This window comes from Triplophysa dalaica, chromosome 24, assembly GCF_015846415.1.
Source record: "Triplophysa dalaica isolate WHDGS20190420 chromosome 24, ASM1584641v1, whole genome shotgun sequence".
Taxonomy (NCBI): Eukaryota; Metazoa; Chordata; class Actinopteri; order Cypriniformes; family Nemacheilidae; genus Triplophysa; species Triplophysa dalaica.
The window spans coordinates 3179765-3207358 of NC_079565.1; the positions used below are offsets into that span (position 1 = coordinate 3179765).

The 27594-nt window shown below is 39.3% G+C and overlaps 1 protein-coding gene across 1 annotated transcript; it reads left to right on the plus strand.

Moving 5' to 3' along the window:
• LOC130414653 (GTPase IMAP family member 8-like) lies at positions 1–27460 on the plus strand. Its single transcript, XM_056740668.1, has 9 exons — positions 1–121; positions 191–257; positions 1219–1448; positions 2560–3218; positions 3905–3910; positions 5965–6004; positions 17857–18549; positions 24559–25263; positions 26637–27460. Exons 3-9 carry the CDS (start codon positions 1367–1369, stop codon positions 27458–27460), a joined length of 3009 nt encoding a protein of 1002 aa, XP_056596646.1. The 5' UTR covers positions 1–121; positions 191–257; positions 1219–1366.
• Positions 27461–27594: the final 134 nt, after the last annotated feature.

The following is a 27594-nucleotide window of genomic DNA, read 5'->3' on the forward strand; positions in this document are numbered from 1 at the left end:
CAACTTTAGAATCTTGAAGCCTCATGTGCTCATGTGCATTTTAAGAACTGAAAATAAAAACTCCAAAATCAATTTTTACTCTGAAACTTCAAATGAGACAAGACAGAAATGGACTCAGATGGTAAGAATTCACGTTCTTACGTTATTTATTTCAAGTATAAATTCAAGATTTCTGTATTTACATTCATAGTCTTCTGCTGATCAACACACAAAATGAAACCATTTATATCAAAACTAATTGAGGCTCACCATTTGTGGTAAGTTTATATGCTTTCACAATAATTTGTTTCCTAACCTTGAGTATCACCTTTAGAAACAACTTATAATTGTTATAGTGTTAATAATAGAGTTATAGTGACCGACTTAATGTTCACTTATCTTGAAGTGATCAGCGTTGTTGTGATGTTATATTATTATCTCGGTTATTAATCTGATCATGTCGCTTTGTCATGACTTTCGTTTGAACATAGGCTATGTGTTTAGGTTTACCGTTCAGTATTTTACTTTGTTTTTCATTTCCTTGAAAGATGGACACATAAAGCTTCTAATGTTTACAGGTGTGTCTAAACGTGTGTCCAAATGTTTATGACTCCCCTGTAAACATTAGAAGTTTAACAGTATGTCTAAACGGTAAACCTTATTTCAGGTTTTAATTTCTAAGGAAACAATATATTGCATTTTATTGCAATTTCACTCCTAATAACTACACAAGGAACGAATGAAAGATTTTTTTTTTAAATGATAGTATTATATATATATAAAATAGATAGATAGAATAGATGTATTGGCAAATGCATTAATGTAAATTTAAATACAATTTACAATTTAAAAACAGAAAGAGCAAATGTCATGGATTGTTGTAAAATGAGGTTTATTAGTTGCGTGTGTTTTTCATTTGTCACAGCTCACAAGTGCAGCAGGTCTGTCATGGATTTAAATGCAAATTAACATAAAAATGTCAGATATCACAATGTCACAGACTTCGTGTTTTGTTGATATTTGACACTCATTCAAATAGATGTGAAATATGAGATGGTTTAATGCAGTTTTAAACTTTGGATTTTAAACTTTTATATTATTTTACAGTAAACCATGTTGTTGTATGATCCTTCGAAGTCTGGACACTTTATCTTATTATTTAATGTTTCTTTTCGAGCATGTGAATGGACAGTTACAGCAAGTGTGAGTATTTATGGTGGTTTTGTGTTTTTATTGCAGGTGATAGTGAGGAGCAGTGCCTGCCCTACCTAATAAGCGATATAGGCAGTTGCATGGCCCCTGCCGTGCGTGAAAATTTAATTTACTTGCTCGTTGTGTCGGTGTCAATCATCATGTGTGTTAGCTTTAAACTGTGCTAAGATTAAAAATGAAAAGGCGGCACTATCAGTCTGGTGCAGAGAAGAGGAAGAAGAGGAAAGAAGATGAGAAAAGAAAGGAACAAGAAAAGGGTAAGTGTGGAATCCCTGGACTCGAACCCATGATATGGGCATCGCTAGAACTACGGTTTAACCACAGAACTACAGGAAAGCTGTAAAGGTTCGTTGTGTACATTAGATCATGAGGGGCCTCATTTTATGATCAGTTTAGGGCCCCCAAAATGCTAGGCCCGGCCCTGGTGAGGAGCTCTCAGAGTTGAGGATTGTGGTCATTTATATTTAGACGAATTGAGGATTACAATTTGTGGTTAATATATAGGTTTTCACAATTATTTGTTTCCTAACCTTGAATATCACCTTTAGAAACAAATCAATTAGTTATACGGATCGACTTAACGTTCAATTAACTTGCAGTGATCAGCGTTGTTGTAATGTTATATTATTATTTCTGTTATTAATCTGATCATGTTGCTTTGTCATTGCTTTCTTAGGTAATGTGTTTAAGCTGACATTCCTGTATTCAGTTTACTGTATATACATTCAGCAATGAATCGTTTTTTTTAAATTGGGTTTACCGTTTAGTACATTTTACTTTGTTTTTCATTTCCTTGACAGATGGACACATAAAGCTTCTAATGTTTACAGGTGTGTCTAAATGTTTTGACATACCTGTAAACATTACAATTTACACAATTACATTACAAAGATTTACAATATGTGTAAACAGTAAACCTAATTTCAGGATTTAAATTCTAAGAAAACAATATACTGTGTTTGATTAGAATTTACAATTTTATAAACCAAAAAGAGAAAATGTCATGGATCGTTGTGAAATGAGGTTTATATGTTTAGTAACTAGTGTATATTCTTTATGTGTCACAGCTCACAGGTGCAGCAGGTCTGTCAGCGATTCAAATGCAAATTAACATGAAATTAACAGATGTTAAAGTGTAACAGACTTCATGTTTCTGTTGATTTTTGACACTCAAAAAGATGTGAATTATGAGATGATAACCTTGTGTTCTCTTGATTTATAACGTTAATATTATTTAAATAAAACCATTTTGTTCTCTGGTCCTTGAAAATCTGGACAATTTCTTCTTCTATTACTTTTTTGAAAGCAAGTGAAAGGAAAGTTATAGCAATTTATATATTTTGGGTGTGTTTTGTATTTTTATTGCAGGTGACACTGAGAAGCTCTCAGAGTTGAGGATTGTGTTAATGGGGTCTAGAGGAGCTGGAAAGAGTTCAGCAGGAAACATCATCCTGAACAGAGAAGAGTTTGACCTGAAGACAACTGCTCAGTGTGTGAAGAGACAGAGAGAAGTAGCAGACAGACACATCACTGTCATAGAAGCTCCAGGATGGTGGATTGATGTTCCTGTAGAAGAGAGCCGTGAGTTACTGAAACAAGAGATTTTACTCAGTGTGACTCTGTGTCCTCCAGGACCTCATGTTGTTCTCCTGTTTATACCTGTGGGCACTGGATTTAAAGAGGAAGATAGAAAAGTATTTCAGGGGTATGTGGATCTTCTCAGTGAGAGAGTCTGGAGTCACACTATAGTGCTCTTCACCTTTGGAGACTTTCTAGGAGACACATCTATAGAGCAACACATTGAGAGTGAAGGAGAGGATCTCCAGTGGCTGGTGGAGAAATGTGGGAACAGATATCATGTTCTCAACAATAAGAACAGAAGTGATGACACTCAGATCAAAGATCTGCTGGAGAAGATAGAAGAGACAGTGACACAAAACAACGGCTGCCATTTTGAAATAGACAGAAAGATTTTACAGGAGCTGGAAGAGAAAAGAAGAGCAGAGGAACAGAGAGCAGAAGAACGAGTGATTTTACAGAAGGTGAAGAAGAAAAGAAAAGTAGAGGAAAATAAAGCAGAATCACAGATGAGTGAGTGAATAATTTGTATTTGATAAAACGTTCTAACCTCTTTCACTGTCACTAAACTGTATTTACAGTAAATTGGAGTTACAGTATTAAAAATGGGGTTTCAGATAGTTAACTAAATTAGAATGTCAGTATGTTATAACATAACTAGCCAATAGAAAATTTGGTTGGCTTTACAAAACGTGGTGTATAAATATAAAATGTTTTGACATTTTGATATGTATTGAAAGAGAAATCTTTCCGTTTGTTCAGCTCATCATTTAAAATGTTGTTATCATGTGTTGACATGTTTTCTGGCATGTTTTCCTTCTTCATTCCCAATTCTATGTCTTTGACTTTGATTATATTAAATGTTCAAGTCTTACTTGTTTTATTATGGACAGCAGGCCAATTACTTTCACCACATTAGAACTGAATTATGCTTTGTTCTGTTATGAGTAACTATACAGGAATGGATGTTTTTATTATTGCCAAGTTAAACATGTTATCTTATTCTATATTATCAAATACTGTAGAAACAATGTTCTTTCTTTATCACTATTTTCAGTGAGTGAAGATGAGATGTCTGACACAGTCTCTATGAGAAGTTCTGCTTATGGTTCATTCAGATCTCGATCAGGTGCAGAAAAAAGTTCAGTTTTTGCATCATCAAACTCTAAAGACTCTCCTCTCTTATTTGCTGATGGATCATACAACAAGAGATTACCACAAACATTTAGTAAGTATATTTATTTTAAATATTTGATTACAGTGGCCCTCAAAAAATATTTTAATACTTAAATTATTTTCTTAATACAGTATAAGAATTTCAAAGATAACAAAAGTTCCAACCATTTTTATCACAAGTTTCTTTTTTTTGCTTGTGTGTTTGTTCTCTTTTGGTAAATGTTAAAAAACACTCGTATATTATTCAAGATGCATAAAAACAAAGTCTGATGTACAGTAAAATGTCTGGTGTGCTTAACCCAAGATCTCACTTGATCTTATTGTAGTCTGACATTGATAAAACTGTAAAAAATGGTATGCGAAATACGAAATGCACAGTGAGACAGACAGGGTTTCATCTTTTCTGGTTTATTGTTTTCAGTGAGTGAAGATGAGACATCTGACACAGTCTCTGTGAGAAGTTCTGCTTATGGTTCATTCAGATCTCGATCAGGTGCAGACAAAAGTTCAGTTTTTGCATCATCACGCTCTAAATACTTTCCTTCCTCATTTGCTGATAGATCATACATAAAGAAATTACAACAACGATTGAGTAAATATATTTGTTTTAATTATTTTTCTACGGTGCCCGAAAATGTATTTTAATACTTAGACTGTTTTCTAAATATATGAATTTCATTACATAGAAAAGTTAAAACAATTGATCTTATCAGTTTCTTTGTTTCGCTTGTGTGTGTGTGCTCACTTGTCTGTAGTGCACATCTGTATGTATGGCATTCTAAAACTTTCATCACTTTAACATTATGATGAATCCTCCCTGCCATAAGCCCCAAAAAATATACAAACTTTTTACACTTTTTTGAAGAGATAATTTTGCTTTTCACATTTCAGGCAACATAAAATATTTGTTTTATAAAAGGTGCATTTTTCACATTTTAATTATTTATTGCAATGTAAGATAAATTTGTCATAGTCTTCCAGTGTAACTGCTCCTATACTATTCAGGATGCATAAAAGCATTTATTAATATATATTTTCATTATTTTCAGGGAGTGAAGATGAGATGTCTGATTCAGTCTCTCTTGGAAGTTCTGGATATAGTTCATTCAGATCTCTATCAAGTGACAACAGTTCAATTTTTGCATCAATACGCTCTAGTGACTCCAAAGATGTACCTACTAATTTTGCAGATGGATCTTTACCCTTCACTCCTCAGTCTGAGGAACATTCACAAATCAAAATAACAAAGAAACCATCCATGATCTTAAAATTATTAAGAGGCAAACTGAAGAAATGAGAAGAAAAAAAGATGTGATAAAAAGAAAAACCTAAAGAAAACCAATGAATGAAATTATCTGTAACTGAATCAACACAAATTCTATTTAATAAATTCAAACTAAATTACTTCCTTATTCCCCCAATAATAGTTTAACTGATACAGGTAACTAACATCACTAAACCACAATTACACAGAGCAGAGAATACAGTTTGTGATCAAGGTCATTTACACGGATGACATTTTTGATATTGTGTACAGTAACATGTCATGTTTTATCATGTAAATATATAATGGAAAAAAATGATGTACTAATCTTAACCAGAAATTCTTCAATAAATCGTTCAGTTCAACCATAATGATCAAGAATATATGGATTATATATTTTAAATATTTCTATATATTTTTACCACTTGATACTCACTTTTGTAATGCTTAGAAATAATATTCATATTCCTAACTAAAGCAGATGACTGTCTTTGTTTTATTCTTTGGCAATTATTTTATTGTTTACTTGTAAAGCTTTTTTCCGGGATCTTTTAACTTTATATTACAACAGATAATGAATTGTCTCTACTTTTGTGAAATTCACCTTTAACATAAAAAATTCACCTATTTGTTCTTTTATTACCTAACGTCATAACAGGATAAGCACTTTCTATGCATGTACATTTGAACACATATTTAACTGACATATTTAACTAATGCAAGCAGAAGAGGAGAGGGCAAAGGAACAAATGAAGAGGATGAATGAGCGAAGAGAGATGATCTTTTCAGAGATGAGTAAGTAAACATCAAAACATTCGTTGACATTTATTTACAGTAATAAAAAATGATGTATTTGTTGCAGGAAGGGCCAAACCGGGACACCACAGGCCGGGAAATCCCAAACTCATCTAGTCCACAAACCCCAAATAGAAACCAGAAATCTATTTTTAATCCTATTTTTACTAAATGTTGAACGCTTTGTAATCATCACACAATGCATAATTGATGCTTAATTAAACGGACAGTGCATTGTTTATATAAATACAGTAAATATATGAAAACAAATACAGTTTGGCTTGAGAAAGTTTCAAGAAAACAAAGACTAAAATGTATGTGGCCAAATGTCAAAACCACATTTAAACAATTTATAATACAAGTCTATCTTAAAGGGGTCATATGGTGAAAATATGTGTTTTTCTGTGTCTTTGGTGTGTTATGAATGTTGCCCATGAATGTATTAGACATGTAAAATTGCAAAAATTAAAGTGTTGAAACAAAATATGCATTCTATTTAAGGCGAATGCTCAACCAGTCCTGCCTGAAACGCCTTGTGTAACCACACCCCCACGAATGTACGTCATTTCGTGGTGTAATTCTCATGTCGTGGAGATGCTGTGTGTTTCGTTGCGAAAAGAAACCCTCTTTGTTTGCCCTTCCAAAGGATGATACAACTAAAAATGAATGGTTACATTTTATCACAACACTGTTCCAGAAAAGTACAATCCGAATATTCAAGTTTGTGCAGCGCATTTCACCGAAGATTGCTTCACGAACCTGGAAGATATCAAGACCGGCTGTGCACGAAAGCTTTGGTTGAAATTGGGGCCATTCCAACCATTCCAACTTCTCATGACAGGCGCTTCAGATTCGCAGCCGGTAACTATATTGTCATTGTAAAAGACTTTGCTATGGACTAACGCAGGTTGAGTTTGTCGTCTGTTTGTGATCTGGCAAAGTTGATGTATCGGCTTGATCATCTTCATTTTCCGTATCAGATTCGGGCTTGAATTGATATAAGGAAGTACCGATGACATCTGGATAGAGTGAATTTGATTGTGATTGGATGAAAAGTATAAACATACCATTCTTGACATCCTATTGGTTTATACACAAAAAACAACTCTGTAGCGCTGCGAGCTCTGCGCACTCAAGTCCTTCTAGCGAATGGGTTTCAAAAACTCGCCGTCTAATAAAAAAATATATATTGAGGTAAACTGAAATTTTGTTATTACTTTTGCGAGCTATCTTTATGTATCCAGAGAGTCCAAACACATCTGTTTTGGTTCTCAAAATAGTGTGTGGTGCATTTCTAATTAAGTGGGGAACTGAACAGGGTTTTGTAACGTATACAGTGAATCCCGAGTCAAGAATTTGAGACGTCTATGTGATATGCTTACTATCTATATACAGAGACTAAAATAGGGCATTCCTCGATTAAATGGCTTAAAACTATAAAAAAAATGCCTGATCTAGTCACTGTTTAATACAAATGCGTCGAAGTCTCTACTGAATGCATACATTTAAATGTATAAAGACCGCAATATAAAGCGTTTGCAAATACCTTTAATTACATGCGGATTACTTTGGACAAACGCTGTATGAATGACGTAATGCGCCATCTAGTGGCTGTGTGTGGTAGTCTCTTGAGGGCGCTGTATTCTTTACTGTTTGTGTTCAATTGTTTGATGAATTATTGCGGATTACAATAAATGTAAAGTATGCGTAATATAAACTATTTAAGGGCTGCCATTTGTTAATACCATTTTATTTGATATTAGCATAAGATATTTGCAAAGCATCATCCCTATTGTTTAGGTGACTGTTAAACTAATAATCATTTGAACTGATATTTACAAAATTGTCAGTCAGAATTTAGTCATTATAATAGTTTGGTTTAGTGTCTCTAAGTGAAAAATATGCATTTTTGGCAAACAGTTTCCTGTTTTTAATTATGTAACATTTAATAATTAACATTAAAGATTATTTTGGGGGGATTGGGGTTGGGTGAGGGTGAGTGCAGTCTTCCTTCTCTTTGTCCTGGGCTGATCACATGCCTGATGAAACACATGTTAATGCTCAGTAGTACACACATATGGTTCTATAATGTATTTGCATTGTACTAAAATGCATTCATTTTCAACGGGCATATATGCGGCTGAAACAGGCAGCCTAGTGCATCCCAAATTTTTCAACATTATCATTTTAATATAACATCATAGTCATTATGGCCTTAAAAAAATGTTTTTGAGGAGGTGGGGTAGTGCACAATATGCCCCTGTGGCGCGGCCTAAGCTTTTGTCCTTTATGGCACTTTTTTCCTTACATTACTTTTACTATTATACTTTAAGTAGTTTTGAGACCAGTACTTCTACACTTTTACTTGAGTAAAAAGCTTGAGTTGATACTTCAACTTCTACAGAAGTCTTTTTAAACCATTGTATCTATACTTCTACTTGAGTAATGAATATGAATACTTTTGACACCTCTGTGTTCCGAATATGATAAGAGGCGTTACATTTCCGTGAAACGCTCTAGAATACGACCAATCACTACACACTAACCTACTGGCCAATCATAGCACACCTCGCTTTTCAGAGCATTGAGCTTTGCAAAAAATCAGCGCGCAAATCAGAGAGAGTGGGCAAAGAGGTGATACAAACATTCCCTGTATGTGAAAAATACAGAGTTTTTGAACTTTAAAACGTGTATATACATTACATTAAATCTTGAACAAACGATAATATTTGTTTTAGTCGTGTCATATGACCCCTTTAATAGTGTCCTGAACTGGCCTTGTTTATTGTTTTATACTGATGTATGAGGTCTACCAATAATCAAATTTGTCAGTGTGTCTCTGTGTCCTCCAGGACCTCACATTGTACTTCTTGTTATATGTGTGGAACATAGATTTACAGTGAAGGACAGAGAAGCCTTTCATGCATATGTGAATCTTCTCAGTGAGAGAGTCTGGAGTCACACTATAGTGCTCTTCACTCATGGAGACTTTCTAGGAGACACATCTATAGAGCAACACATTGAGAGTTAAGGAGAGGATCTCCAGTGGCTGGTGGAGAAATGTGGGAACAGATATCATGTTCTCAACAATAAGAACAGAAGTCATGACACTCAGATCAAAGATCTGCTGGAGAAGATAGAAGAGACAGTGAAACACGACACAACGTCTTAACATAAGGCAAGGAAAGATGGATGGCAAACAATCACACGATCCAACTCTGGAACTAGTACAAGTTTGTACAAAGAACAACGAATGTGCACAGGACAATAGACAGGAGGGCATTTTGAAGGGAGACTAACAAAGGATAAGTAATTGGCAGGTGTGGGTGATGAAACACTGAAGGGAAGCTAACGAGGAAACGACCGGGGTGGGGCCGTAGACGAGACACGAGAAAGCACATGGCATGTCAATATATAAACAATGCCATGTCTTTCTGACTTTTAACACGTGGGTCTACCACCAGACATAAAAAACCATGACTAGGAAGGCGGAATCATACCATATATCTCTCAGGTAAGAGAAATAAAATGCTTAAAACAAGTGATATTATGATATTAACCTTGAATTTACTAGATTTTAGTTTGTTTTGTCATGTATAAATAATAATGTTTTCTCTCATACCATTAAAGAATCTTGATCATTGTTTGCAGTGAGTGAGGATGAGATGTCTGATACAGTCTCTCTGGTAAATTCTGATTATGGTTCATTCAGATCTCGATCAGGATCAGACAAAGCTTCATTTTCTCCATCATCACGTTCTAAAGACATACCGTACAACTTTAATGGCACAGAATTAAAGCAACCTTGTAAGTTTTATGGCTTTAAAATACAGTGACCCCAGAGTATTTTAACACAAATATAAAATATTTTCTTTGAACTAGAACTAACTTAACTACTAGTGTTGATCCAGGAACGCGTCGAGCTCGGCAAAATCAAGTTGTGCGTCTGAAGATGTGGGGCGGAGCGTTTCAAATTTAAAGAGACATGACAACTAGCCCATGAACACACGTAATATAAATTATTGTAAATAATTCTAAATATCCATTGCATGAATTTAATCAGATTTGGCATTATCATTTTTGCTCAAATAAAAGTATCTGATGGACCCACGGTTCATAGCTCGAAGCTTTTTGAATCGGAGGTTCGCCTACGATCTCTGCTGGTGAAAGTGTGGGAAAGCGCTGTGTCCCGCATTCATTTTATAATCAATAATGAATGAATTAATGAATGAATTTTGGGTGGATTAGTCAAGTAATAAATCCGCATATTCAGTACATGACAACAATCTTTTTCACACAGGCCCTACTCCTAATAACTCAAAACAATAAACATAACATTTTGTATTGTTATGTGGACATTCTTCCTGTTTGTAAACAAGTCAAACTCATGAAAATAGGAAGTAAAAAAATCTAGGTGCATTCACACAAAAATGCACATGCACTTATATAGACTATAGTAAATCTTTTCCAGTAACAACACATGAGGCCGTGGCTTAAGTCGCGATTTTGAATCAAAGTACAAAGCAGTCACATAGGTGTGTGCGAAACGAAGCTTCAGACTTCATTGGTCACATGATTTTGATGGAACGAATCAAGCATCGATACTAAGCTTCACTGGAAATCCCTTAATATTTTTGACACAAGCATCAGAGCTTTGGTGTCACAGCTAACATCAGTACCAATGAGCACAGTGGCCTCCATCAACTGAAAATGGAAGAAGCACTCAACCTTTTCATGTTGTTCTGATGAAAGATTGAACTCTTTGTCTGGAGAACACCAGGCACCGCTCATCACCTGGCCAAAAACATCCCTACAGTGAATCATGGTGGTGGCAGCAGCATCATGCTGTGGGGATTTTTTTCAGCGGCAGGAACTGTGAGACTAGTCAGGATCGAGGGAAGCATGAATGCAGCAATGTAAAGAGACATTCACCATGAAGACCTGCTCCGGAGCTCAGACTGGGGAGAAGGTTCATCTTAAAACAGGACAATGACCCGAAGCACACAGCCAAGATAACAAAAGGGTGGCTGCAGGACAACTCTGTGAATGTCCTTGAGTGGCCCAGACTTGAACCCGATTGAACATCTCTGGTGAGATCTGAAATTGCCTAAAAATATTTGTGACAAGCTTGTAGCATCATCCTTAAAAAGACCTGTAGCTGTAATTTGTGCCAAAGGTGCTTCAACAAAGTATTGAGCAAAGGCTGTTAATACTTATGTACATGTGCTTTTTATTTTATTTTTAATAAATTTGCAAAGATTTCAAACAAACCTCTTTACACGTTGTCATCATGGGGTATTGTTTGTAGAATTTTGAGGAAAATAATGAATTTAATCCATTTTGGAATAAGGCTGTAACATAACAAAATGTGGAAAAAGTGAAGCGCTGTGAACAGTTTCCGGATGCACTGTAACTGCTGTTAAATACTATTAAACAGTAACCGCTCAAATGACTCGCCTGTGTGGACTTGATGAATGATATAGATACTCTCTCCTCAAACTCATTCATAGGTGTGTACAAGATGAGAATCTTTACAATCTGTCCCAGAGAGAAACAGACACACATGAAGAACTGAAGAACATCTAAGAGGCTCGCATATACTCACACACACTGGCGCAAATACAAACACACAACTGTTGTGATGTGAGCGCAGTACACATAGTACAGATAGCCTCAGCATCATCCTGGCACTTCTTTTTGATCTGTAAAAGGAAAAAAGCTTTCCTGTCGCTCAGTGGTAAGAGCATTGTGTTAAGAAAGCAAGGTTGTGGGTTCAATCCCAGGCGATTGCAAATACCTCTCTGTTGAGAACCTCTCTGTTGAAGCGAGAGCTATTTTTCTTTAAGTTTAAAACCTTTTTTTGTGTCTGTTAGTGTAGGTTTACAAACATAGCCTTTGCTGGCTTTAGTCAGCGTGTGGGGAAATTGGGTCGGATGTAAGATATTTCTCGCGGCTGACAATCGGCCATGGCTGCAAATGCATGCCTGATGCCGCGTGGTTGGTAGAGGTTTGTCTGATAGCCGTGAGTGAGTTGGTCGGAGGCGCTAATATTAGATCTGCCTCCCGTATGAATAAAGCCGTTGTGATTTTCTTGAGTCAAAGCCAAATGGTGGATGAATTAATTGAGACAGGACTAGTAATTAGACTTTTGTACCAGTTTTACCTTTGTCAAGCCCATCGAAGAAAGTGGTTCTATCGAACGTATAACAAACACAACTCTTATCAGAAGGGTTTAATTAGTATCACGGGAAGAGTTTGACCAAATTGTTACCTTCTACTTGCCGGTCTGTATATAATATCAAACAACAACAAGGTTAATGACATTTAAAGACTGAAACAAAAATAGTCCCATGCATGACAGTTCTTCAATTGAAGCGTTGGATGCCGCTCCCAGTAAATTAATCCACAGGCAAGGAAAAAGAAGAGGAAAAAATAATCAAAGTACTTATCAGTAGGTCGTCTCAGACCTTTTCTGATAAGACATGGGAAGCAGGTAACAAAAATCCAGTTTAAGGCAAAAATAGTTCCAATGTCCCCAAAGGTGAAAAAGTGGAATCCACTGGATCATGGCCCCTCAAAAACAAGTTATTCCCCAGCTCATGTTCCTCAGAGATGAACCATTTGATCCAGAGCTGATGCTAACGAAACATGCCACCTCACCAAACAAGAAAAACCTTCCCCAAAATGGCCGACTTACCCCTCTTATGGGCAGTCCCGATATAATAAAAGTCCTTGGCAGCCCAAAAAGTCTTAATACTTTTTTCTTACCCACTATGCCAAAAAGAATGTTTAAAAGCCAAAATATCTTTGTTAATGAAAATAATTAACAAACATTTTAGATTGTGAGACATTCATATATAATTAATCTTTCACATCTTTACCCATTGTAAATTACTCTCCTGCAGGCTTTGCTGTGTCACAAACGTACCCCCGTTTGTTAAAAATGAATGTCTAGAGGAGATACTTCAGAGGCATGGTAAAATAGTAAGTCCCATAAAAATGATCGTGCCTGGATGCAAAAACCCTGATCGTGTTTGTGTAAAGTTTTATGTTTTCAATTTAGATAGCATTTATTTTAGTCTAGGACTAGTCTTAATCCCTATCTGGGAAACCGCCCCTTTAAATTACACTTAACTCTCAGGAATACATACATACATAGTCACCTCCAAGCTAACGGCATTGTACGATAATATTTGGATTAAATAGATTTGAAAATTGTGGGCTGTAAATGTGTTTTTAAAACGTGTTTTTGAATAATCATAATAAGTATATATTATTGAATAAATATTATCTGCCTCTGAGAGTTGAAGTAGAACAGCTTGCTCTCTCTCAAGACTTCCTGTCTGTCCTGCAGCAGCATCTCCTGCTGGTTTACACCGGAAAGACGCGTTTGGCACAGAATCTTCTGCAGGTATGAGGTGAGCGAATGATCTTCCATTTACACTTTCATTATGTTGATTATTATTAAGGTTACTGTGTATGCAGGATGTGGTGCGTAGCTGGTACGCTCGATTACCCTCCATCGTACAGAACGCAGAACAGCTGGTGACCAATGCAGAAGAGTGTGCTGAAGCCTGCAGACAAGGTTAGAGTTCACCGTTTTTTAAACTTTACGAATGAGGTCATCCCTAAAAGAAGATTTAGTCAGGATCTAAGTACACATGTGCAATAATAAATCATCTTTGCAGTTACTTTGATGTGTTTGTATCAGGGTCTCTCTCCAGATTGGGGGTCTGTATGGACAGATACTGGCAGCAGAAGAAGCTGATGGCTCCGGGGTGTGAACCAGCAGCTGTGAGGATGATGATGGATGAACTTCGACCTCTGATCTTAGGACAGAGTCTTGCAGGAGCAGGAGGAGGAGGATTTCTCTTCTTGCTCACACGTGAACCTCAACAGAAAGAAAGAATGAGAGAAGTTCTCAGCAACATACAGGTGAGTGAGTGAAGCAGGTACAAAGTCTCCAGGACAAGAAAGTGTGATGTGTTAAAAGTGAAGGTAAATCTGAAAATGTGATGTGTAAGTTGTAGCTTATTTGGTTAAGTGTGTAATGTAATGTATTTAATTGTGTTGCTCATTTCTTGTTCTCTCAGAGCATTGGTCTATTCAGTGTTCATTCAGTGGAGTTAGATATGGATGGGATCACCATCATTCAGAAGAGCTCTGAACATCCTGACTGACATCAGCAACTCAAATATGATCCATAAACACACATGATCAGCAGACAACATGAATCTGAGTCACTGACTTAACTCCTTTAAATCTCAAACTATAAATTAGATTCATATGCATTTCTTGCATCTTTTTTAACATTTGTAATTCCATGAAGATGTTTAAATATAAATGTGCTACTGTAAAATTATATTTAAACACTACAAAGAATTAAAGACAGGCTGTCCTATCTCTGAATTACGCTTGTAGCCAATCAGCAGTAAGTGTGGACTGTGCACAGGACGGACATAAGTCGAGCCGAGCGCCTTTAAACAGTATTGTGCAATAAATACAAAACAAATGGCCTTTGACCGATTTTTCTATGTCATTTTTTAAGTGTGTGTTTGGCTGTCCCTGCTCATTTATCAACTCTTTTATTCATTCAATTTTGACTTCATGCAAATAACCTGTCTCCACATTAAAATAAATCTTTTAGCTTTGGATAATGTTATTTACGTTTATTTTATTGCTATCGATTGAACATATGTTATTATTTGTAACTAGATAATTGAAATTGTAGTGTAGCCTAATGTGCTTTAACATAATAATCATCACGTTCTTGTTTAATGTCAATAAAGAACACAAAGTTAAAGATACTTATTTTACTTGATACAAGATGAAACTTGGACTTGCGTAAGCATTCATTTATTTGTCAGGTGAGCCACAGACCAGAGATGTAACCACAGAGGTATTTATTATAGAAAACATTCAAAAATAAAGGAGAATGTATAAATGCTGGCGTGACAGGACAAAAATGGGGAGAATAGATTCAGTTTATATAGTTGTGGGGATGAACTGTTTCTTATAGTTTTTCTTTTATATGTTCAGACACGCCCTTCTGCGCACCTGTTAAGTAGTAGATATGCTTCCTTGTTTTATGTAAATGAAAAACGAAAGTAAAAACTAGAGACAGTGGAGCCGAGTTTACTCTGAAACTTCTCCTGGGAAACATGTCAAGTAAGAAATATTTTTAAAAACCAGTTGCATTTTTACTCATAATAACTGCAAAGATTACCAAAGATTACTGTTTGTGATACAAGTATTAGCTTCAGGTCATAGCTGCTTTTCAGAAAATAAATCATGTTTAAATATTAACCATAAATACTGTATCAAGGATTGTTTCATGACCGAGGTTAATAGTGACATGTTCATCTTATTCAGTTGTACAACGATTTGTCTTTAACATTTCAGATGTAGCAACAGGATTTGTTTATTTTGGATTTTCTGTCGTATACACTCTTAAATACAAAAGTGCTTCACGATGTCACGAAGAACCTTTAAACCTTTCAGTTTTATAAAAAGTTCTTTGTGGCGAATAAAGGTTCTTCATATTATACAATGCATGAGGTGGTTCTTTAAAGAACCTTTGACTGAATGGTTCTTTGTGGAATCAAAAACGGCACTTCTATGGCATCTGTGAAGAACCTAATAAGCAACTTTTTTAAGAGTGCAAAGGGCTTCTTAATTTGAGATATGAGGACAGTAGCGCGGTGACGTCATGCATTTCGACGTCATGCATGTATAGCTGCGCATGCGCAACGTGACGTACTGCATGCCTTTAAACCGCATGCGCCATTCGGTCGACGTTTGTTTCCTTCTGTATACGTGAACATGTTCAAACAACGGGGATGGATTCGATTTCAATGTCACTAAGTGATTGAGCATATTTATGTTTATAACAGTGCTGTCTTTGTCATAGTCACAGAGGATGTCATTAAAAAACGTTATTTTGTGATACGAGTTCAAATTTGAAATGGCATGGTTTCTTTTTAATAAAAAAGAGCCTTTAAACAAATTAAGGCTTGAAAACATCAGAGCTTTTAATTTTTTTAAACGTTTTTATCATTAGTATTGTTAAAATGTGCATTTATAACCTGAGTACTGCTGGTTTACATCAGATGCACTTCTATTTCTAATTTTTTTTTTATTCTTCTTCTCTTTTCTCACACTTTTAATCAATTTTATTGCTGTTTTATTCTTTCTTTAAATCTTATTTATGATCTTGAATAATTTGCGTCTTATTTCTCTTGTCAATCATTTTATGTAAACCACTTTGAATTGCCCTTGTGTATGAAATGTGCTACATAAATAACCTTGCCTTGCCTTGCCCTGCCTAAGACGCTATTACCGAATTGTTCAAGACAACTCTGATTTCGGGAATTCCCGACCTCAAACCCAGAAGTAAACATTTTACAGCACGAAGTGACAAAACTTTTTTAATACATTAAAATCAAACTGTTTTGGCTATCTTTAATATGTCCCGACGACGCGTAATTGACAGGAATGCATTGATCTCGGACATGACGTCACCGCGCTACAGGCTGCAGCGAGGGGTAGCTCGAATCTAAACGCAAGTAAAGTGGGCGTACTTGTAAATCAAATTGTACTGTCACCGCCGCAGCCATGTCGCGGAGACGCTGTGTGTTTCGTTGCGAAAAGAAAGACTTTTCATTTGCCCTGCCAAAGATGAGACAAAAAGGAAAGGTTACATTTGCAAATGCAGACACGCGAGCAACGTGAACACAGTCCCAATAATCAGTGTAGCAAAATTCAAGGAACGGAAGAAGGAGGTGGGAACAGGCGAACATTTAACAACTTTTAATAAAATAAACAAATACCCATGGGAAAGTAAAATGCCGGCAGCTCCCTCACGGTCGACTGCCGGTCACCGGCCTCACAAACATAATAAAAACAAACATAATGTCCAGGCCTGGTCCTTTCGTCGTACACCCCGGTCGCTCGTCATTTTAGGCTTCCAATCTCCTCCGGGAGAGATGTGAGACTCGTTATCACTCGCATCACCGGCCCCGCGTCGTTACCTCACGGCTCTCGTCCCACATTGCTCGTTACAATCAGTTATAATGTTCCAACTAGACAATGTTCCGACTAGACATGGCGTGACACTGCTTGATCAAGAAGTGCCAAAGCGCTCGCGTTATTTATTATGTTACCATTTGCTGCTATTATGCGAGCTTCTTTCCATCTCACACAAACTCTGAATGATGTATATGCTTGTTTGTTTATAGTCTTTATAACGTCGTATTTAAAAGATAAAACAGTTAGCTATAGTTTTTAACCATGTTACAGCCTGCTCAAGACCGCTGGCAAAGTTGATGTATCTTTTTTTAATTGATAAAAGGAAGTACCGATTACATTTTATTATCTGTCAGTACAATTGCTTTGGAACCTGATGTTCGGAATATGACAAGAAGGGCTACATTTTTGTCAAACAGTATTCGACCAATCACTACGCACTGGTTAACTGGCTGCTTTTCAGAGCGATGAGCTTTGTAAATGAGCTTTGTAAAAAATCAGCGTGTTTCAGAGGGGCGGAGCAAAGTGGAGATACAAACATGCACGATATGTGGAAAATACTGCGTTTATGAACCTTAAATCGTGTATACACATTACATTACGTCTAAATCAAACGACAATATTCGTTTTAGCCGCGTCAGTTGACCCCTTTAATATTTAAATCAAGAACCAAGACTGTGTTGTTTTTATTACTGCTTTATTATTGCCTGGATAATTTAATATTATTATTTCTAAGAGGTTTTATTAGATGTATTTAGAATAGATAAACACACTTTTTTTATTGCAGTATAGTTTTGTATAAGTGTGTTTTGTGTTTTTTTTTGCAGGTGACACTCCGTATCTCTCAGAGTTGAGGATTGTGTTAATGGGGTATAAAGGAGCTGGAAAGAGTTCAGCAGGAAACATCATCCTGAACAGAGAAGAGTTTGACCTGAAGACAACTGCTCAGTGTGTGAAGAGACAGAGAGAAGTAGCAGACAGACACATCACTGTCATAGAAGCTCCAGGATGGTGGATTAATGTTCCTGTTGATCAGAGCTCTGAGTTACTGAAACAAGAGATTTTACTCAGTGTGTCTCTGTGTCCTCCAGGACCTCATGTTGTTCTACTGTTTATACGTGTAGACACTGGATTTAAAGACGACAAGAGAAAAGTATTTCAGGAGTATGTGGATCTTCTCGGTGAGAGAGTCTGGAGTCACACTATAGTGCTCTTCACCTGTGGAGACTTTCTAGGAGACACATCTATAGAGCAACACATTGAGAGTGAAGGAGAGGATCTCCAGTGGCTGGTGGAGAAATGTGGGAACAGATATCATGTTCTCAACAATAAGAACAGAAGTGATGACACTCAGATCAAAGATCTGCTGGAGAAGATAGAAGAGACAGTGACACAAAACAACGGCTGCCATTTTGAAATAGACAGAAAGATTTTACAGGAGCTGGAGGAGAAAAGAAGAGCAGAGGAAGAGAGAGCAGAAGAACGAGTGAAGAGGATGAAGAAACAGAGAGAGATGATCAGTGTCACGGTTCTGCCTATCTTGTCTGGCTAATTCTTGGTCTTGAGGCAGAACCAGAGCAGAATTCCCTGTTTCATGTGGGGAGAGAGATTTTGGACCTTTTGGGCTTCCATACTCTCCCCGAGTCTCGTCTGTGTTTCCCGCCATTTCGTGTCATTAGCTTCCCCTTAGTGTTTCATCTGTGTCACCTGTCCCCTATTAATTATCCTGTCATTGTCTCCCTTTAAGAGTCCTCTTGTTTCATTGTCTTGTGCGGTCCATTGCGTTTGCTTGTGCTTGTACGTATGCTATTTGCTATTTGCTGTTCCTGTTTCCTGTTCCTGTTCCGTGTCAAAGTAAGTGTAGTTTAGTCAGTGTTAGTGTTTTGTATCAAGTGTTTGTTTTATCAGTTTAGTTAGTTAGTGTCCTTCGTTGTATAAAGTTATATATATACCTGTCCTGTTTTTTTCCCCCACGTGGGTTTTGTTTTACCTGTTTGGTTAGTCTTGTTATTTGTTAAATAAATCTGTTAACCCCTTCACCTCCTTGTTTGTTCCTGCCTCTGCCTGCAATTGGGTTCTAACCATGAGTATTCATGACAGAATGAACCGCCACAACAGAACCCAGCAGGCAACCGCGGACGATTCCTTGCGGTCCCACCAGGCCCGACTCCTGTTGGGTTTTAAGCAGGGGGATCGCGGGATCAGGCAGTTCGCTCGGGAGTTCCTGGCTGCAGCTAGGGAGACTGAGTTCGGTGAGGCAGAGCTCAAGGTTATTTTTAACTGCTGCCTCACCGAGCCTCTCCGGCGGTCTGAGATGAGGATGTTGAGCTCCCTGTGGATGGGCGACATGATCAGGTATGTGGTCAACCGGGATGATCCCTGGCCATTAGTGCCAGACTGGGTGTCCACCCCCGTGGCTACCGTCCCGGAGGACCGCGCCCTGGCCGCCCTTACCCTGGGGAGCTCGGCACCCTTATCCGCAGCACCTCCTGCGGTCACTCTACCGTCGGCCAGTCCCACTGGCCGGCGGAGGAGAAAGAAACTACCCAGTCCGAAACTGCCCAGTCCGGAGCCATCCAGTCCGGAGCCATCCAGTCCGGAGCTACCCAGTCCGGAGCTACCCAGTCCGGAGCTACCCAGTCCGGAGCTACCCAGTCCGGAGCTACCCAGTCCGGAGCTACCCAGTCCGGAGCTACCCAGTCCGGAGCTACCCAGTCCGGAGCTACCCAGTCCGGAGCTACCCAGTCCGGAGCTACCCAGTCCGGAGCTACCCAGTCCGGAGCTACCCAGTCCGGAGCTACCCAGTCCGGAGCTACCCAGTCCGGAGCTACCCAGTCCGGAGCTACCCAGTCCGGAGCTACCCAGTCCGGAGCTACCCAGTCCGGAGCTACCCAGTCCGGAGCTACCCAGTCCGGAGCTACCCAGTCCGGAGCTACCCAGTCCGGAGCTACCCAGTCCGGAGCTACCCAGTCCGGAGCTACCCAGTCCGGAGCTACCCAGTCCGGAGCTACCCAGTCCGGAGCTACCCAGTCCGGAGCTACCCAGTCCGGAGCTACCCAGTCCGGAGCTACCCAGTCCGGAGCTACCCAGTCCGGTGCTACCCAGTCCGGTGCTACCCAGTCCGGTGCTACCCAGTCCGGTGCTACCCAGTCCGGTGCTATCCAGTCCCAAATATTTTTTGGGGGGGCGCCGTGGGGAGGCGACTGCCCGAGCGGCCGTTCCGGCCGCGGATTCCTTCCAGGAGCCGGAACCAAGCCCGTTCCAGGAGCCGGAACCAAGCCCGTTCCAGGAGCCGGAACCAAGCCCGTTCCAGGAGCCGGAACCAAGCCCGTTCCAGGAGCCGGAACCAAGCCCGTTCCAGGAGCCGGAACCAAGCCCGTTCCAGGAGCCGGAACCAAGCCCGTTCCAGGAGCCGGGACCAAGCCCGTTCCAGGAGCCGGAACCTAGCCCGTTCCAGGAGCCGGAACCTAGCCCGTTCCAGGAGCCGGAACCAAGGCCGCCGTCAGAGAGCGCTGCCCAGCCGCCGTCAGAGAGCGCTGCCCAGCCGCCGTCAGAGAGCGCTGCCCAGCCGCCGTCAGAGAGCGCTGCCCAGCCGCCGTCAGAGAGCGCTGCCCAGCCGCCGTCAAGTCCGGCTGCCCAGCCGCCGTCAAGTCCGGCTGCCCAGCCGCCGTCAAGTCCGGCTGCCCAGCCGCCGTCAAGTCCGGCTGCCCAGCCGCCGTCAAGTCCGGCTGCCCAGCCGCCGTCAAGTCCGGCTGCCCAGCCGCCGTCAAGTCCGGCTGCCCAGCCGCCGTCAAGTCCGGCTGCCCAGCCGCCGTCAAGTCCGGCTGCCCAGCCGCCGTCAAGTCCGGCTGCCCAGCCGCCGTCAAGTCCGGCTGCCCAGCCGCCGTCAAGTCCGGCTGCCCAGCCGCCGTCAAGTCCGGCTGCCCAGCCGCCGTCAAGTCCGGCTGCCCAGCCGCCGTCAAGTCCGGCTGCCCAGCCGCCGTCAAGTCCGGCTGCCCAGCCGCCGTCAAGTCCGGCTGCCCAGCCGCCGTCAAGTCCGGCTGCCCAGCCGCCGTCAAGTCCGGCTGCCCAGCCGCCGTCAAGTCCGGCTGCCCAGCCGCCGTCAAGTCCGGCTGCCCAGCCGCCGTCAAGTCCGGCTGCCCAGCCGCCGTCAAGTCCGGCTGCCCAGCCGCCGTCAAGTCCGGCTGCCCAGCCGCCGTCAAGTCCGGCTGCCCAGCCGCCGTCAAGTCCTGTCAGGTTGATCTTCAGACCCTGGTCCAGCCCGGCATTCCAGCCGTGGTCCAGCCCTCCAGTCCTGCAGGGGACTAGGACGGTTCCCCCCAGGACTACCCCTGTCAAGCCTCCTGGGGCTCCGCGCCCTGGCGCGTCCCCAAGGGCTGGAACTTTCCCACCCAGCCCTCCCCCTTTTGGACTTCCCATGTCTTCTTGTTTGCCCCCACCCCCCCTCCCTTGTTTGTTATTTTTATTAAGTCATCCTAATCCCCTATTGATTCTTGCCTGTCTGCCACTGATTTTGTTTTCCATGTTTTGTTTAGTCTTGTCTATGTCTCAGTCTGTCTTGTCCTGTGAGTCTCCTTGAGGAGCGTCAGGATGTCGCTCCTTAAGGCGGGGGTTCTGTCACGGTTCTGCCTATCTTGTCTGGCTAATTCTTGGTCTTGAGGCAGAACCAGAGCAGAATTCCCTGTTTCATGTGGGGAGAGAGATTTTGGACCTTTTGGGCTTCCATACTCTCCCCGAGTCTCGTCTGTGTTTCCCGCCATTTCGTGTCATTAGCTTCCCCTTAGTGTTTCATCTGTGTCACCTGTCCCCTATTAATTATCCTGTCATTGTCTCCCTTTAAGAGTCCTCTTGTTTCATTGTCTTGTGCGGTCCATTGCGTTTGCTTGTGCTTGTACGTATGCTATTTGCTATTTGCTGTTCCTGTTTCCTGTTCCTGTTCCGTGTCAAAGTAAGTGTAGTTTAGTCAGTGTTAGTGTTTTGTATCAAGTGTTTGTTTTATCAGTTTAGTTAGTTAGTGTCCTTCGTTGTATAAAGTTATATATATACCTGTCCTGTTTTTTCCCCCACGTGGGTTTTGTTTTACCTGTTTGGTTAGTCTTGTTATTTGTTAAATAAATCTGTTAACCCCTTCACCTCCTTGTTTGTTCCTGCCTCTGCCTGCAATTGGGTTCTAACCATGAGTATTCATGACAGATCAGATTACAGATGAGTGAGTAAATTATAAAAAGTGCACTAAATGAGGTTACATTTTTGACTTATTTTTTGACTTACATTTTTTACTTATTTCATTTATATGGACAGTAAATGATGAGGGTAACGTTATTTGGATATTACACAAACCCTGTATCACCAGCTTGAAGGCTGTTTATCATAGAATTGAACAGAATAAGTGACGGATACTTTTCGATAACACATTTAGGGGCTGTTGTAATATTTGTAAATTTCTTATTGATATTCCACACTGATGAGCTGTGTATAATAAACACTGCAATATTCCACGAAGAAATATACATTTGTATTTATAATTTCATTGGTCCTATAAAGCATGTGCGCACCCATTGCCAACAAAACATAGAGATATTACTCAGTTTGACTTACCGCGTGCGGTTTATGTCTGGCATCTTTAAGCGCTGGGACTGAGCCATCTCTCAGTTTCAAACGATCTCCAAATTCAAAGTTATATCAACAGTTTATGTAACATTCCTCACCGAAATGCAGTGAACAAACAAACACAGCTGAACTTCGCGAAAGCAGTGCTCTCTCTCTCTCTTGCTCCAGCTGGTTGATGTGTGCTGATGCTGCTTCTCCTGATCTCCTTGGTTGATTTTGTGGCTGTGCTCTTTCTTCTCGCTTTGGCCGGTTTACTCGTGGGCTTGCTTTTCTGGGAGGATTATCCAATACGGGAACAAGACAAGTTGTTACGAAACAGATTTTCATGTTCGAAAAAAACTTTTCGAAACACAGAAAAAGCACAGAAATACTACGACCAACTCGTTTTTTGACAAGTTGACTATATCAAGCATTAGAAGACAGCACGTTTAACATCAGCACTTTTCACATAGCAATGCTGGTAAATTACTAGTAAAGTAATTCAGGTACATTTATAGTAAATACACAAATGTGCTGTTCACACAAGCAATGGCATTCTTTTAATTTAACGGTAAGACAGCGTTTACCCAGCTGTCTCAAAATATTATGTCATCAAGCGTACATTTCCTTATTGCTGCAATACAACCAGAGTTATGTTTGAAAATATGGTGGGGGTATGATTTTATATCCGAACACAGCAAAATCTTACATATGCACTTTGAGAGATAATTTGACCATTTTTAACACTGCCGATTTTGCTCTGAACAAACCTGTTGTTGATGTTCTGGTCATACATTTGCTCTTAACCCAAGTACACTGCGACATGCTGCTCGCGGACGGGGTAGACAGTGTATGGTCACTTTATGTATTTTCAGTAATAAAGATCTTCGCATGCTTGACGGAATGTCAAGACGAAGGGAGCAAACTAACGTGTTTTGTTTCTTGAATCTGCATGCTGATGACTGTGACGATGCACAAACAGCCTTATTAAACTCAAAGAAACTATTAGAGCTTTTGCTCTGTGTCAGTCCTTTTCTCTGGTAATTTTACTTCTTTCTCTACCCATCCCAACTTTGCAGTACAACAGGGAGATAGAAAACTTTTAAACTGACCTGAACTATATGAGGACAAATGCATAAACGCAAGAAAAAAAACTTCAAGCAGAAACAGTAATGTTCATTCATACAGATACACTGAAAGTGCACAAGTGATGTGGGTAGTTTGGCAAATAAACGAGAAAGTCTTTGGCAGGGTTTTGAAAAACTTCAATGCAGAAATAGTAGTATTATGATTACGCCAATGCAGACCGCGCATTATGCGTTGTACATGCTCTTGACAGTACTCTTCATTCTTCGTTCAAACATCACTGGAAATTGTCGGTAACGTTGCTACTTCCAGTACTGGAAAAGCTTTTTCATCCTTATATATGGTTAACCACAATAATACAGATGGTAAAAAGGATAGTCACATGATGAATCAGAGTTCATTAGGAGTGTGTCATACTGTACACACAAAAATGCTAAAGACTGTTATAGAAACACATAACACACTTACATGTCTTACCCTATACATTTTACATAGGTATTTGCATTACCCTGGGATTGAACCCCTAACCTCACATTGTGAACGCAACGCTCTTACCACTGAGCTACAGGAAAGCCAGACACAAAATGTCATGTAAAACTCACTAATCTATGTACCTGATGAAACAAGAAAAAACTGAATTGTATAAAAATGTCAAATGTGAAAAGCCGCACAGAATAATATGGCATGTTTTTTTTATATTTTATGGTAAATTTGCGAGGGAATTTTGCAGTGAACTTTTAATTATATGTTTAGTATAGTTAAAAAGTAAATATATTGTTTTGTCAAAACATATAGTTTTTTACTGTAAAATATTTTTCTTACCCTAAACACATAAGTGTGTTTTTTTTAAGCAGGTGACACTCAGAAGCTCTCAGAGTTGAGGATTGTGTTAATGGGGTATAAATGTGCTGGAAAGAGTTCATCAGGAAACATCATCCTGAACAGAGAAGAGTTTGACCTGAAGACAACTGCTCAGTGTGTGAAGAGACAGAGAGAAGTAGCAGACAAACACATCACTGTCATAGAAGCTCCAGGATGGTGGATTAATGTTCCTGTAGAGCAGAGCTCTGAGTTACTGAAACAAGAGATTTTACTCAGTGTGTCTCTGTGTCCTCCAGGACCTCATGTTGTTCTGCTGGTTATACGTGTGGACACTAGATTTAAAGAGGATGAGAGAAAAGTATTTCAGGGGTTTGTGGATCTTCTCGGTGAGAGAGTCTGGAGTCACACTATAGTGCTCTTCACCTGTGGAGACTTTCTAGGAGACACATCTATAGAGCAACACATTGAGAGTGAAGGAGAGGATCTCCAGTGGCTGGTGGAGAAATGTGGGAACAGATATCATGTTCTCAACAATAAGAACAGAAGTGATGACACTCAGATCAAAGATCTGCTGGAGAAGATAGAAGAGACAGTGACACAAAACAACGGCTGCCATTTTGAAATAGACAGAAAGATTTTACAGGAGCTGGAGGAGAAAAGAAGAGCAGAGGAAGAGAGAGCAGACGAACGAGTGAAGAGGATGAAGAAACAGAGAGAGATGATCAGATCACAGATGAGTGAGTAAATAACACAGTACTGATCTACACACTCATAACATTCTGGTGTCTGAACATTAAAGCAACAAAACACACAATTGTGCTGTTAGACTTCATTTCATCATGTGCAATCTGATGTTTACACCTGAATCACAGCTCTGCTGGTATAAAGTCTGTCAGGGTGATTCTCATGAAATCTTGGTTTCAATATTTCAAACATGATTTTCTTAAAACACTTGTATCAACAAATTATTTTTATATTCATTCAAAACAAGGTATGACACGTTTAAAGGCATTTGTTTAAAGACAGTTTAACATTTTTTAAATAGGTTTAAGGCCTTAAAAATTCTCATTACCATAACCATTTAAAACTATTAATCTCATAGCATCTTTTGCTAAAAACAAGCGAAGCCATGATGCATATGCAAGTTTTTATTAATCATACATAATAAGACAATAATGAATTTTATTTTTATTGAATATTGCAAAATATGCGGCAAACTATCTTTATCGGTAATGAGAAGGGGAAAAGTTGTGTACACAGCGTATCAAAAGAATATTACGTTCTTTACTAAAAAAATATAAGGCAACTTTAGCCATTTAAATGGTACTAGTAGATGTGTATCTTTACATGAAATCAAACTTAATGTAAATATATTTGTGTGTGTTTAAACAGTGTATAATAAACGTCACGTAGGATGAGAATATCAGTCCTGAACACTTGTTTCTTCCATTATTTCTTAATGTTTATTTTACATGAATATTCTGTCAATATTTTTTTGTAATTTGAGAACATCCAGTAGACCATCAAATTGCTTTACACAATATTTCAATTTTACTCTGTTTAAATTACAACAATATGCAATCAGACAAATGGGGACGCGCAACGGTTATGAGAGTTTAAATCCTTTGTCAAAATTATGTTTTGTCCAATGTAGAGAACACAATTATCTTTATTATGATCGTTTTTTTGTGCTAGTGAATTCTTGTATGTTTTATAATTCAAATCTTTACTGCCTCGATGTTTCAGTGGTTTCTTGAGAATCACCCAACAGATGGACTATATTGTGATATTGTTTTTATGTATAACATACACACAAAATACTATCAGAGAAGACACTAAAATAATGCTATAAACATTTAATTAATGCTGCAATATATAATGTAAAACATCCTAATGTAACTCAAAAAGCACAAGAACAAATGTCAAATGTGAACGGAGAAAATGGGAATGTTCTTTTCCCTTTTTTTATCTTTAAAATGCTTTTACTGTGAAATGTTACTAATTGTGTTTTATCAAAAGTAAAGTTATAATTTTGTTTAGCCCTACATTGATTTCCATTGTAAAATACAAGTACAATTTTGCACAACTGTGTTTTATGTGTTTACTGCAGGAGACACTCAGAAGCTCTCAGAGTTGAGGATTGTGTTAATGGGGTCTAGAGGAGCTGGAAAAAGTTCAGCAGGAAACATCATCCTGAAAAGAGAAGAGTTTGACCTGAAGACAACTGCTCAGTGTGTGAAGAGACAGAGAGAAGTAGCAGACAGACACATCACTGTCATAGAAGCTCCAGGATGGTGGAGACATGAACCTGTAGATCAAAGCCCTGAGTTACTGAAACAAGAGATTTTACTCAGTGTGTCTATGTGTCCTCCAGGACCTCATGTTGTTCTACTGGTGATACGTGCGGACATTAGATTTAAAGAGGATGAGAGAAAAGTATTTCAGGGGTATGTGGATCTTCTCAGTGAGAGAGTCTGGAGTCACACTATAGTGCTCTTCACTCATGGAGACTTTCTAGGAGACACATCTATAGAGCAACACATTGAGAGTGAAGGAGAGGATCTCCAGTGGCTGGTGGAGAAATGTGGGAACAGATATCATGTTCTCAACAATAATAACAGAAGTGATGACACTCAGATCAAAGATCTGCTGGAGAAGATAGAAGAGACAGTGACACAAAACAAAGGCTGCCATTTTGAAATAGACAGAAAGATTTTACAGGAGCTGGTGGAGAAATGTGGGAACAGATATCATGTTCTCAACAATAAGAACAGAAGTGAAGACACTCAGATCAAAGATCTGCTGGAGAAGATAGAAGAGACAGTGACACAAAACAAAGGCTGCCATTTTGAAATAGACAGAAAGATTTTACAGGAGCTGGAGGAGAAAAGAAGAGCAGAGGAAGAGAGAGCAAGATCAAAAATAAGTAGGTGAATCAATGACTATGTTTACATGCGCACCAATAACTGCACCACAAGGGCCAGATTACTGGACAAGGATTAGGACATTTAAGTAGTATTTACAAACATGCTTTACAAAAAAACACAAAAAAACACTACTCATGTTTA